A 13,933-nucleotide genomic window follows, 5' to 3' on the forward strand; every position below is an offset into this window, starting at 1 on the left:
CCTGTAACGCACAGGGCATGCCCCCAGCAAAGAATTCTCTAGCCAGAATGTCAACCGCATGGAGGTTGAGAAACCTCGGCTTTAGCACTTGGCAATAATGCAGAATACACCTGTTCTTACCATAGGAAGCAACTGGCAGCCGCTGTCCAGGACTTGGTCATGGTTGTCTTGTCAGTTATGTCCACCCTCTGGGACTGTGGCTTGACTGATGGACTCCCATCAGGGTCAGGATCTTGGTCCAGTAGTAGTATGTTTCTCATCTTTCTCAGTAAGCAGTGAGGAGTGTATCAGCTCCAAGTCCCCCAAGCCACGTAAGTAGCCTTGTGTGGTTCTAGCTCTGACACTGAGTGTGAAATGCAGGGCGATAGGCAGTGGTGAGGCTTTGGTGACAATGCCGTTTATAATGGTTTCTGAGTTTTAAACATCCCCAAAGTGTCGTGCAAATGCAAGGAGGGGTTCATTAATCTTGAGAACTAATATTTGCCATCTAAGAGTCCTGAAAGTAGTTCTTATGCATGAGAGTTTACCTGCTGCTTGAACTGGGTGATCTCTCCATGTCTAATACAATAGTCTCCTTCAGCCCCTTCGAGTTTCTTTTGAAATGTATGCTGACTGATACAAAATGTGCGCACAGTTGTGTGTATTTAAGTGGTGTTTAGTTGGTGCTGCTGAAAGTAATTCATTTTTCTTTAGTACAAGATATGGAGCAATTTTACGAACTATGGCTAAAGAGTCAAAAAAATGAAAAAAGTGAAGATGTAGCCAGTCAGTCAAACAAGGAAAATGGAAAACAAATTCACATGCCAACAGATTATGCTGAAGTTACAGTGAGTACCATGGGTCATTCCCCCCTTTGCTGAGCCATTGATGGAGCCTTTCTTTTCCATTTTTGTTTGTTTGTTTGTTTTGAGACAGAGTCTTGCTCTGTCGCCAGGCTGGAGTGCAGTGGTGTGATTTTGGCTCACTGCAAACTCTGCTTCCCTGGTTCAACCGATTCTACTGCCTCAGCCTCCCAAGTAGCTGGGATTACAGGCTCATACCACCATGCCCAGCAATTATTTTGTAAAAATACAAAATAATTTTTGTATTTTTAGTAGAGATGGGTTTCACCATGTTGGCCAGGATGGTCTCGATCTCCTGACCTGGTGATCTGCCTGCCTTAGCCTCCCAAAGTGCTGGGATTACAGGTGTGAGCCACCATGCCCGGCCTTTCTTTTCTTTCCCATCTTCTCCAAAACCTGGCTCCATCACTCACTGCCTGCCCTTCTCTGTCCTGTGTCTTCATCTTCTCTCTGTAGTGGTTTCCTGCCACTAGCTTAAGTCTCCTCATGTGAAAAAATCCTTTCTTCAATCCTTCTGACTTTGGAGCCAGAGAATTGTAAGTCCAAGTCCTGGTTTCTCTCCTTACTTGCCTGGCACCCTGGGCAGATTATTTATGTCTCCGAGTGGGGTTCTCCTGATGGATTAGTGAAGTATGAGGAGTCTGTGACTCTTCCCTAGTGGGAGGCCCCAGCAGGTGGCTCAGCGATGTGGGCTGTCTACCCCGCTGGACCTTACATTCCCCGCTTACCGCCTGCAGTCTGGCCTCTCTCTCTATGGTTCTTGGGGACATTAAGTTACCAGTGGTCTGTTAACTGTTTTGGTTTTCCTTTAAAATTTTCAAAAAAGTGAAGAGGATAATATAACAAATATCTGAGCCCACCATCACAAGTTAACTGATGTTAACAATTTGTTGTAATTACTACTGTAAAATAAAATGCTACAGATAAAGTTGGAGCCCCATATGTTACCCTTCCCAGAGGAACAATCCAGTGTGTATTTTTCCAGGCCATGTTTACCTATGGATGACACATTTATTCTTTTTTTTTTTTTTTTTTTGAGATGGAGTCTCGCTGTCACCCAGGCTGGAGCGCAGTGGCACGGTCTTGGCTCACTGCAACCTCCGCCTCCCAGGTTCAAGCAATTCTCCTGCCTTAGCCTCCCGTGTAGCTGGGACTATAGGCGCCGGCCACCACGCACGGCTAATTTTTGTATTTTCAGTAGAGATGGAGTTTCACCATGTTGGTCAGGCTGGTCTTGAACTCCCGACCTCAGGTGATCCGCCTGCCTCAGCCTCCCAAAGTGCTGGGATTACAGGCGTGAGCCACCATGCCTGGCTGCATTTATTCTTAAATAATCTATAGTTCTGCTTGATGTGGTTTTAAAAGCTTACATAAGCATATGTGTTACTGCCCTTATTTCTTGTTTTTTGGCACCTCAGTCTCTCTGTTGATTCAGTCGGATCCAGTTTCACCGCCCATTACAGGGCTTGTGTGTGGCCTGGCCTTGCGCAGCGTCTCTCTGCTTGTGACATGCCCTGTGAATTTCTACCTTTGTCACATTGATTCCCTTGCTACCTTTACTTAAGTGCTCCTTAGTGTTTATTATATATATGTATTTTTTTCTTCCTTCCTTTCTTTCTTTTTTTTTTTTTTTTGAGACAGGGTCTCACTCTGTCATCTAGGCTGGAGTACAGTGGCACGATTATGGCTCACTGCAGCCACTGCCTCCTGGGCTCAGGTGATCCTCCAACCTCAGCCTCCCGAGTAGCTAGAACTACAGGTGCTCACTGCCACGCCTGGCTAATTTTTGTATTTTTTGTAGAGATGGGGATTTTGCCATGTTGCCCACGCTAGTCTCAAACTCCTGTGCTCAAGCACTTCTCCTGCCTCGGCCTCCCAAAGTGCTGTGATGATAGGCGTGAGCCATTGTGCCTGGCTGCTCCTTGGTGTTTCTAGAGCAGGTCACCTCGACTTGCTAGATCATAAGGCTTACCTGGGGCCGGGCATGGTGGTTCATGCCTGTAATCCCAGCACTTTGGGAGACTGAGGTGGGTGGATCACCTAAGATTAGGAGTTCAAGACCAGCCTGGCCAACTTGGTGAAACCCCTTCTCCACTAAAAATGCAAACAATTAGCTGGGCATGGTGGCAGGTGCCTGTAATCCCAGCTACTTAGGAGGCTGAGGCAGGAGAATTGCTTAAACCTGGGAGATGGAGGTTGCAGTGAGCCAAGATCGCATCACTCCACTCCAGCCTAGGTGACAGAGTGAGACTCTGTCTCAAAAATAAACACATAAATAAATAAGGCTTACCTGGGGTGTTTCATAATAAAGAGTCTTGGAACTGGGCGTGGTGGCTTGCACCTGTAATCCTAGCAACTCAGGAGGCTGAAGTGGGAGATCACTTGAGCCCAGGAGTTCGAGACTACAGTGAGCTATGATCACACCACCTTACTGTAGCCTGGATGACAGCGAGACCATGTCTCTAAAAAAATAAAGTAATAAAAAGTCTTCATTTATACCCTACACTGAATGAGTTCAAATCTGGTTTTATCCAGTGTTGCAGATAATTATTGCCCAGGACATTTGGGAAATACTATCCAACACTTAACAGTTTGCATCTGTTGTAACACTTAAATCCCACCATCACAGTTCCTTTTGCATAGGTCTGTTCCCCACAGGGGCAGTGTCTTTACATTCCTGATGCCATAGCAGAGGCTCAGTTCACATACACTGAGTGGAGCTGCTGCTCGTCCTTTTGGAGTTGGCATGTCCTAGTCTTTTCCCATCCTCTCTGAGTTTCCTCATGGTGTTAATTCTTCCTTGAATCCTTGTTTGCACCTGCCTCTTGTTCTCCCAGCAAACATCCTTGTTTGCACACCAGCTCCTATTGCCTCTTGACCCGCGATTTCCTGGACAGGTGGCAGCATTTGTCACCCTTCTTCTCTGTGTCCTGAGTACTGGCTTGCGTCCCCATGCTGCGGTCCTTTCCTTGTCCCTATTTCTAACCTGAGTTGTATGTCTTGCCTGGCTCTCCCACCAGCCTGGGCTCCCTGGAATTGAGTCTGGGTCTTAGATCAGGTGACTGATGGGACATGTGTCTTTGCTGCACATTAGGTGGACTTTCACTGCTGGATGTGTGGGAAAAACTGCAACAGTGAGAAGCAGTGGCAGGGCCACATCTCCTCCGAGAAGCACAAAGAGAAGGTTTTCCACACCGAGGACGACCAGTACTGCTGGCAGCACCGCTTCCCAACAGGCTATTTCAGTATTTGTGATAGGTATGTAGGTTTCTACAGTTTTCCATGTCAGAATTGCTGATCTCAAATTTTCATGGACATGTCAGCTGACACGGAATACCTGGGTGTTAAAGTTCTAATGTTGCTGTGCTCTGACAGACCCTGAAAAATTCTTGGGTTTTGGCTCAAAGTGTTTCGTTGCTCATCAAACCATTCCTTTCACTCTTCTTAGATTATATGAAAAGATTTAATAGTCTTCCAATACTAATTTGAAATGTCTTAGGATAATTGAATAGAGAAGCATGTTCATTCCAATTTGCCCAAATGACCTTTGTGTTCACAGCTGTGATTCTCAAACCCTTTGCCACAACCTTTGCTCACAGTAAATGTTCATCAGATTTGAGATGGCTTTTACATTATATTTAAAATCTAGAACTTAGATCAAAGGAAGATGTTGGTATGTATCACTCCTTTGTTTAAGTTTTCTTAGAAAGTTTTTCAACGCGGCCGGGCATGGTGGCTCACGTCTGTAATCCCAGCACTTCGGGAGGCTGAGGTGGTTGGGTCACTTGAGGCCAGGAGTTTGAGACCATCCTGGCCAACATGGTGAAACCCTGTCTCTACTAAAACTGCAAAAATTAACCGGGCGTGGTGGCAGGTGCCTGTAATCCCAGCTACTCAGGAGGCTGAGGCAGGACAATCACTTGAACCCAGGAGGCGGAGGTTGTAGTCAGCTGAGGTTGCACCACTGTACTCCAGCCTGGGCAACAGAGTGAGACTCTGTCTCAAAAAAAAAAAAAAAAAAAAAAAGTTTTTCAGTGAAAAACTAAGTAATTCTGAATTGCTCATTTTATTAAATCACTGTTAATATTTAATTCCCTAATTTAGATCCATGTGATCCTTAAAACTATTGAAGACATTTTTTTCCTTTATGCCACCTCTGATTTCTTTCTACTACATCAGGAACAACTGTAGTCTTTTTTCTCCTGTCAGTCAGTACTTTTCATAGAGTACATTTAAATAAAGTACTGATTTTTCTATTGTAGATGTCATGGCTATAAAATAATTACCTTTCTAGGCTTGAGATTCCTAACTAAAAGTTGCATGCAAATCATAAAGCTAGTGAAGTATACGGTTTCAAGAATCATGACACGATTTTTAGAAACAACTTGTGGACACTGAGCACCTGACTTGTCCTCACAGGTATATGAATGGCACCTGCCCAGAAGGAAACAGCTGTAAATTTGCACACGGAAACGCCGAACTTCATGAATGGGAAGAAAGAAGAGATGCCCTAAAGATGAAGCTCAACAAAGCACGAAAAGATCACTTAATTGGCCCAAATGATAATGACTTTGGAAAATATAGTTTTTTGTTTAAAGATTTAAACTAATATGCTGGCTTTTATGTATGATACCTAATCAGAGCATTGACCAGAAAAATTGAAAGTGTTCTAAGGCACATAGCAGAGGAGCTGCAGATTTTCTGCTTGTATTGGCGTATATCGTTCCTCCTGAGCAGCAACCCACAGTAGGTAGGAAAATGGGCTGTTTCACAGGCCTGGCCACGCTCTCACGGAACCATTGGCATCAGATGGTGAAGTGACTGCTACCTGGTTGCCATCTGTTGAACAGACTTTTGGATGAAGTATGTTGGGGAAGAGGATAAGGTTATATCTAGGACAACTCTTTGAGTTGGTCCTTCATATAAGAATCATGACGGTAAGAGAATAAACACTTGTACTGGGGTCAGAATACATGATGGATGAAATTCTTTACATGTTTTAGCAGAATGAATTTGTTTAATATAATAAAGTTTGCTACTTATCTGTATGTAGGTTGCTAAAAAGGATTTTCTTAACTCAGATTTTAAGCCAAATAACCATTTAACACTAGTATTTGTTAAATGGGGTATTTTTCTGTATTTGTATGTTTCACTATAATAAGGGAATTAAGGATAATGTGCATTGAGAATATTTTGAAAAATAATTAATTGACTCAAATTTTATTTCTTGGTCTTTTGCTGTTTAAATGATGATTTTGAAAGATTAAACTTGTACTGTTGGTATTGTGTTAGTGTATGGACCAATACTGCCTGTAATAAAGATTTTATATATAGATGCCTTTCATTTTTTTCCTGTGGTCCTTTCCCACAAAGAATTGTTGAAACTGGGTACAAAAATCAAGTTGATTTTTTCAAAAACATTTTCATTTAGGCAGTGACTGACAGAATGCAAATTGGGACATGAAAGCAGCTTTTGACTTTGCCCTCCTCTCCTCTGAATTTGGGCTGTGGGACTCTCACTGATCGATTCGTCTAGGTAGCTCTTCCTGGGGCTCCCGTGTTCCATTCAAATGAGCTACATGAGCAGGGAGAAAAATGGTCAGCTGGTAAGACTTGGGCTGTGGAATACCACCAAGATGGCTGTTTGGCATAACACCTTTGATAGGGCTCAGAGACTTTAAAGACAGGATCTACTGGGCTGTGATGTAGCAAGCCTTTAAACCCTTAAGCAAAGTCACTTCCTCATGGGAACGTTGAACGTGTGGGATGTGGGGAAATAGAAAAGGGTCTTTTTTCTGTGTGAGCCGACCAATGGAGAGGAGGGCATGGCTGCAAGGCGTTAGAGAAGTAGAGTGACATGGGATGCCATCTGTGACTCTTCAAAAATACTAGGAGAGTCTCTGGTTCCCTCCATGTGTCAGGGGGCAGTGGAGGCCAGTCACTGAACAAGAGGCATCAGGAGTGCATCTTTTTTAAAATTTTATTTTATTTTTTATTTTTTAGACAGAGTCTGGCTCTGTCGCCCAGGGTGGAGTGCAGTGGCGTAATCTCAGCTCACTGCAAGCTCCGCCTCCCAGGTTCACGCCATTCTCCTGACTCAGCCTCCTGAGTAACTGGAACTACAGGCGCCTGCCACCACGCCCGGCTAATTTTTTGTATTTTTAGTAGAGACAGGGTTTCACCACGTTAGCCAGGATGGTCTCGATCTCCTGACCTCATGATCTACCCGGCTTGGCCTCCCAAAGTGCTGGGATTACAGGCATGAGCCACCCGGCCTGGCCCGGAGTGGTTTTTTTTTTTTTTTTTTTTTTTCAGACGGAGTCTTGCTCTGTTGCCCAAGCTGGAGCGGCAGTGGGGCGATCTCGGCTCACTGCAAGCTCCGCCTCCCGGGTTTACGCCATTCTCCTGCGATCTCGGCTCACTGCAAGCTCCGCCTCCCGGGTTCACGCCATTCTCCTGCCTCCCGAGTAGCTGGGACTACGTTGAGCCACGGCGCCTGACCTCAGGATTGCATCTTAACTAAAAAATAATCGTGTGTTAGGGTGATGTTTTCTGTAGAATGAAATGGTGTGTTATTCTGCTGAGTTTCCCTAAGTCTGCTGATGGTTGTTACGTTTTTTTCCTTCCGTGTACTTTCTCCCAAACTCCTTATGTCCTCTTTTTCCAGGGGGAATAGATAATAAAAAGTTGTCTCTGGGCCAGGCACAATGGCTCACACCTGTAATCCCAGCATTTTGGGAGGCCGAGAAGGGAGGATCACTTGAGGTCAGGAGTTCAAGAATACCTTGGTCAACATGGTGAAACCCCGTCTCTACTAAAAATACAAAAAGTCGCCGGGTGTGGCGACGGGTGCCTGTAATCCCAGTTATTTGGGAGGCTGAGGCAGGAGAATCACTTGAACCTGGGAGGTGGAGGTTACTGAGATCAGACAGTATCTCACTCTGTAGCCCAGGCTGGAGTACAGTGTCACGATCTCAGCTCACTGCAACCTTCACCTACCAGGCTCAAGCGATCCTCCCACCTCAGTCTTCTGAGTAGCCGGGATTACAGGCACACACCCCCATGCCTGGCTAATTTTTGTATTTGTGGTAGAGATGGGGGCTTCATCAGGTAGGTCTTGAATTCCTGGTCTCAAGTGATTCCCCCACCTCAGTTTCCCGAGTAGCCGGGATTACAAGCATACGCCACCATGCCTGGCTAATTTTTGTATTTGTGGTAGAGATGGGGGCTTCACTAGATAGGTCTCGAATTCCTGGTCTCAAGTGATTCCCCCACCTCAGTCTCCCAAAGTGCTAGGATTACAGGTGTGAGTCACCGCACCCAGCCTGCTTAATGACTAAAAAGCCAGTTGCTTTACCCTTTGGAATCTAGGCTAAAAACAACCTTTGACGATCCTATGAGTGTTGAGATTTTTTCCCCAAACTCCCCCTACATTTTCTGTGCTTCAGCTTTCCACCTTCTCAGCAATTCTCTAAACTCTGAACCATCTTTTTGGTAAATTCCATTTCTGCTAACTCAGCCAGTTTCATGCTCTGGTTTGCAGCTAAGAACCCTGCCTGCCACACAGCCTTGGTCTCAGCATTAGGAAGTCAATGTTAATTACTCCGGTGAGATCACACCCCATCCTACAAGTGCGGGGTTTACTGCAGCAGCTTTGGAGAAGAATGTGGTGCACAGTGGGGGATAAAAAGAAAGGGGAAAAAAAGTGAACAAGCAAACTCCAATCCCATTTTATTAGTAGAGGAAAGTAATAACTAGTGTGTCAACTTAGGCATGTTATCTCATTTTTTTTTTAATGTTTAAAAAATGATTGAGATACAATTCAGTTGACAAACCACCATTTGTAAGCATATGATTCAGTGGTGTTTAGCATATTCACAATGTTGTGCTATAACCACCACAATCAATTTTAGAGTATTTTCATTACCTAAATAAAATCCACATGCCTTAGCCATCACTCCCAGAATCTATACACTCGTCCTGCCTCTCAAGCTAACCTGCCTTCTGTCTCCAGGGATTCTCTTGTTCTAGACATTTCGTATAAATGGAATCATGTAATATGTGGCCTTTTACGACTGGCTTCTTTCTTTAGCATAATTCTCCAAGGCTCACCTGTGTCGTGGCATGTATCAGTACTTCATTACTTTTTTTTTTTGAGATGGAGTTTCGCTCGTCACCCAGGCTAAAGTGCAATGGCGCAATCTTGGCTCACTGCAACCTCTATCTCCTGGGTTCAAGCAATTCTCCTGCCTCAGCCTCCTGAGTAGCTGGGATTACAGGCATACACCACCACACCCAGCTAATTTTTTTTGTATTTTTTGTAGAGACGGGGGTTTCACCATGTTGGTCAGGTTGGTCTTGAACTCCTGACCTCAGGTGATCCACCAGCCTTGGCCTCCCGAAGTGCTGGGATTACAGGCATGAGCCACTGTGTCCAGTGGTACGTCATTACTTTTTATAGCCACATAATACTCCACTATTTGGATGGACCACATTTTTTAAAAATCCATTTGTCGGTTGATGGACATTTGGGTTGTTTCTGATTTTTGGCTATTGTGAATATCAACACTGTTGTGCAAGAGTTGTGACCTCAGTTTTGTTTGGCTGTAGTGAGCTATCTCATCTGCCCTGAAGGTGTGGAGGCTGTAGGTGAATCTTTCCTACCCTCAGGGACCCCTTCTCTGCACAGTGCTCCCACTCTGTGACCGAGGCATCCTGGACAGGGGGGCCACTGCCCAGAGATGCCCACCCCTCTCCATCACTCACCCTTCCTGGAGCTTCCTATCCTGTGAGGACTGTTTGCACAGAGCCCCCAGCCTTTGTTTTGATTTAGCTCCAGGGACCTGCACCAATTGGGAAATTGAAGGAGGGCAGTTAGGGCAGGTTTCAAATACTCTTTTGGTTTTTTTCGAGACAGTCTTGCTCTGTCCCTAGGCTGGAGTGCAGTGGCAAAACCTTAGCTCACTGTATCACTGTAGCCTCAACCTTCTGGGCACAAGTGATCTCCTGCCTCAGCCCCCCGAGTAGCTAGGACTACAGGCATGCACCACCGTGCCCAGCTAATGTTTTTTGTATTTTATTTTTTGTAGAGTTGGCGTCTCACGATGTTGCCCAGGCTGATCTCCAGCTCCTGGGCTTAAGCAATCCTTTCACCTTGGCCTCCCAAAGTGCTGGGATTACAGGTGAGAACCACCATGCCTGATGCCTCAGACACTTTAGTTGGCCTGGGGAGATGAGAATACGCACTGCTTTATTTGATGCAAGGGATGAATGCCCATTTCTAGAAAACCCATTCTGTGGTGATGATACAAAGTCTCCAAGAACACAAACACCATTGTCCAGAGTACCCAGGCCAAGGGCCTGCCCTTTTCTTCTGCATAATCTGCTGTCTTGTGTTGTTAGGCATTCCAAGTAAAGGCTTGGAAGCTTTCAAAATTAATAAGCACTGCCAACATGCCAACATGGTGAAACCCCATCTCTACTAAAAATACAAAAATTAGGCCGGGTGTGGTGGCTTATGCCTGTAATCCCAGCACTTTGGGAGGCTGAGGTGGGCAGATCACCTGAGGTCAGGAGTTTGAGACCAGCCTGATCAACATGGAGACACCCCGTCTCTACTAAAAATACAAAATTAGTGGTGGCGTGTGCCTGTAATCTCACCTACTCGGGAGGCTGAGGCAGGAGAATCGCTTGAACCTAGGAAGCGGAGGTTGCGGTGAGTCGAGATTGTGCCATTGCACTCCAGCCTGGGTAACAAGAGTGAAACTCCGTCTCAAGAAAAAAAAAAAAAACAACAAAAATTAGCTGGGCATGGTGGTATATGCCTGTAGTCCCAGCTACTCGGGAGACTGAGGCAGGAGAATCTTTTGAACCTGGGAGGCAGAGGTTGCAGTGAGCTGAGGTTGCACCACTGCACTCCAGCCTGGGCGACACAGCGAGACTGTCTTGAAAAAAACAAAATCAAAATTAATAAGCATTAGTTCTCTCTGGCTGCAAGGAAGGATTAATATGGAGGAAATACATGGCCATGCATCACAGGGACATGTTCTGAGAAACATATTGTTAGGGGATATCAGTGGTGTGTCAATATCCATAGAGTACACGCACACAAACCTAGACAATATAGCCTACTACATGCCTAGGCTATTGCTATATACTATGTGCTCTAGGCTACAAACCAGTACAGCATGTTACTATACTAAATATCTTAGACAACTGTAACACAGTGGTATTTGTGTATCTAAATTTACCCAAACATAGAAAAGGTATAGTGGGCTGGGCCTGGTGGCACACGCCTTTAATCTCAGCACTTTGGGAGGCCAAGGCAGGCAGATCACTTGAGGTCAGGAGTTCACCAGCCTGGCCACCATGGCAAAACCCCATCACTATAAAACATACAAAAATTAGCCAGACATGGTGGCACACGCCTGTAATCCCAACTACTTGGGAGGCAGAGGCATGAGAATTGTTTGAACCCAGGAGGTGGAGGTTGTAGTGAAGCAAGATGGTGCCACTGCACTCCAGCCTGGTTGACAGAGCAAGACTCTGTCAAAGAAAAGAAAAGGTACAATAAAAACAGTATCATAATTTTCTGGGACCACTGTTACAGCACATGACACGTATATTCCTCTGCCCCATTCCCTCCTCAAACCCCCAGCAACTTGATCTTGGTATAAAAAGTAGCCAAGAGGCTGGGAGCGGTGGCTCATACCTGTAATCCCAGCACTTTGGGAGGCCAAGGCGGGTGGATCACCTGAGGTCAGGAGTTTGAGACCAGTCTGGCCAACATGGTGAAACCCTGTCTCTACTAAAAATATAAAAATTACCCAGGCGTGGTGGTGGGTACCTATAATTCCAGCTACTCGGGACGCTGAGGCAGGAGAATTGCTTGAACCCAGGAGACAGAGGTTGCAGTAAGCCGATACGGTGCCACTGCACTCCAGCCTGGTCGATAGAGTGAGACTCCATCTCAGAAAAATAAATAAATAAATTAAAAAAAAAAAAGTGGCTAGGAAAAGCTCAGATACAAGGTGGTGTGGACAAGTTAGGGCTAACCTAACCTTTGAAAAGCAGTACAGCCTGACCCCAAAGGCCTAGTGTATTTTGAAACAAATTTATAATTGTTTCGGAAGAACATTCTGGGCCAGCTGCAGTGGCTCATACTTGAGATCCCAGAACTCTGGGAGTCCAGAGCAGGAGGATCACTGGAGGTCAGGAGTTCAAGACCAGCCTGGGCAACACAGTGAGATCCCATGTCTACAAAAAATAAAAAAGAACGTTCTGCTGCCAGAGCAGCGCCCCAGTTGCTCAGAAAGTGAAGAGGAAAGGAGGCATTCTTTTATTAATCCAGGGTGGTTTTCCGGCCAGTAAGACACTGCCTTGCATTTGCTCACAAAGGACTGTGGGTTTTGTGAGACAAACCACAGACAACAAAAGTACTTTGGACCTTACGAAGCCCTGTGCAAATGTCAGATGTCTTACGGAAGTGTAGGGTAAATTCTGTTCCAGCAACCTACAGTGAATGAGGACAAGGTGACTTTTGACCATATTTATTTTCTTTAGCAATAAATTGTGTAATTCTAATCTACACAAAGGAATCAACAGAAGTATAAATGGCATATTAGAAGGTTAAAAAAACTCTATATTTTTTCTCTTAGCTTTTTAAAACAAGATTAACACTGTATGGTTGGGTTTGTAACATAGATAATAAGGGTAATAATAACAAAGGGGATGAGAGACAAGTTAAAAATAATTAAAGGAATTAATGTTATACTAGAAAATAGCTACTTTCTGCAAAATAAGGCAGTAAAGAAGGAACAAAAAGATGCGACAGGTGGGTGAAGTGGCTCATGCTTTTACATAATCCTAACGCTTTGAGAGGCCGAGGTAGGAGGATCGCTTGAGCCCAGGAGTTCAAGACCAGCCTAGGCAACATGGAGAGACCTTGTCTCTACAAAAAACTAAAAAAAAAAAAAAAAAAAAGGCTGGGCGTAGCGGCACACATCTGTGTTGCCTACTACTTGGGAGTCTGAGGGGGGTGGATCGCTTGAGCTGGGGTTGTCAAGCCTGCAGTGAGCTATGATTGCGCCACTGCACTCCAGCCTAGGTGACACCAGACCCTGTATCAAAAAACAACCAAAAAAAAGGAGATACAGAAAACAAGTAGGAAAATGGTTGGTGTACATGAACTCCCAACATGTTGGGCCTGGGTGGTTGACACATTAAATGGCCAACCGAGCAAGACAGCCATTGATTGCCCCATTCTACATCCACAGAAGCAGAACCAGACAGGAAGTGATGAGATTTGCACCTGGGTCACATAGCTGACCTGTGGCAGCGGTGGCGTCTCAACTACTGGCTGTTTGCTGTGCCTTTTGTTTGTGGCATAACACCATATTGTCTTAATGCCCTCGAAAGTTTGTCTAGTTTGTAGTTATTGACATTGGAGGACAAGTCTTTTTTTTTTTTTGATACAGAGTCTCTCTCTCTCTCTTGCCCAGGCGGGAGTGCAATGGCGCGATCTCCGCTCACTGCCAACCTCCGCCTCCCGGGTTCGAGCAATTTTCTGCCTCAGCAGCTGGGATTACAGGCGCCCGCCACCACGCCCGGCTAATAGTTTTGTATTTTCAGCAGAGACGAGGTTTCACCATGTTGGCCAGGCTGGTCTCGAACTCCTGGTCCCATATAATCTGCCCGCCCTGGCTTCCCAAAGTGCTGCGATTACAGGCTCGAGCCACTGCGCTCGGCCGTGTTTTTTTTTTTTTTCCTTCAGTTAAGTGGGGATAAAAAACGGCACCTACGTGCTTCGGGGCCTGTAGTGAGAATGGACACGATTGCTGCTGTCGTTACGGCTCCTAAAACCCAGCGCGGCGAGACGAGACTACAGTGGTGTCAACGTTCCAAACGTCCCCCGCGGGCCTGATCCCAAAGCCGCAGTTTCTCCACGTCCCGCGACGGCGCCTGCGCAGACGGGTCGCGGCCGGTGAGACAAAGGCGGGGCTGCGGGCGGGGCCGGCTTCCACGAATTTACGTAGTGTGTAGGGCGTGGCCCGTTGGGGGCGGGGATTTGGGCAGTGTCGGCGCCCGCGCGG

At 45.7% G+C, this 13,933-nt stretch overlaps 1 protein-coding gene across 3 annotated transcripts in view; it reads left to right on the forward strand.

Annotated features, from left to right (window-relative positions):
- Window positions 1-6,186, forward strand: part of ZC3H7A (zinc finger CCCH-type containing 7A) — a 49,027-nt gene extending 42,841 nt beyond the window's left edge. For all 3 annotated transcript variants that reach the window (XM_025369532.1, XM_025369534.1, XM_025369533.1), the window contains 3 exons: window positions 694-827; window positions 3,937-4,100; window positions 5,262-6,186. In XM_025369532.1, coding sequence (XP_025225317.1) covers window positions 694-827; window positions 3,937-4,100; window positions 5,262-5,451 — 488 coding nt within the window. In that variant the 3' untranslated portion in view covers window positions 5,452-6,186. The remainder of the gene's footprint in view (window positions 1-693; window positions 828-3,936; window positions 4,101-5,261) is intronic.
- The last annotated feature ends 7,747 nt before the right edge of the window (window positions 6,187-13,933 follow it).

This window comes from Theropithecus gelada, chromosome 20, assembly GCF_003255815.1.
Source record: "Theropithecus gelada isolate Dixy chromosome 20, Tgel_1.0, whole genome shotgun sequence".
NCBI classification, from domain to species: Eukaryota; Metazoa; Chordata; class Mammalia; order Primates; family Cercopithecidae; genus Theropithecus; species Theropithecus gelada.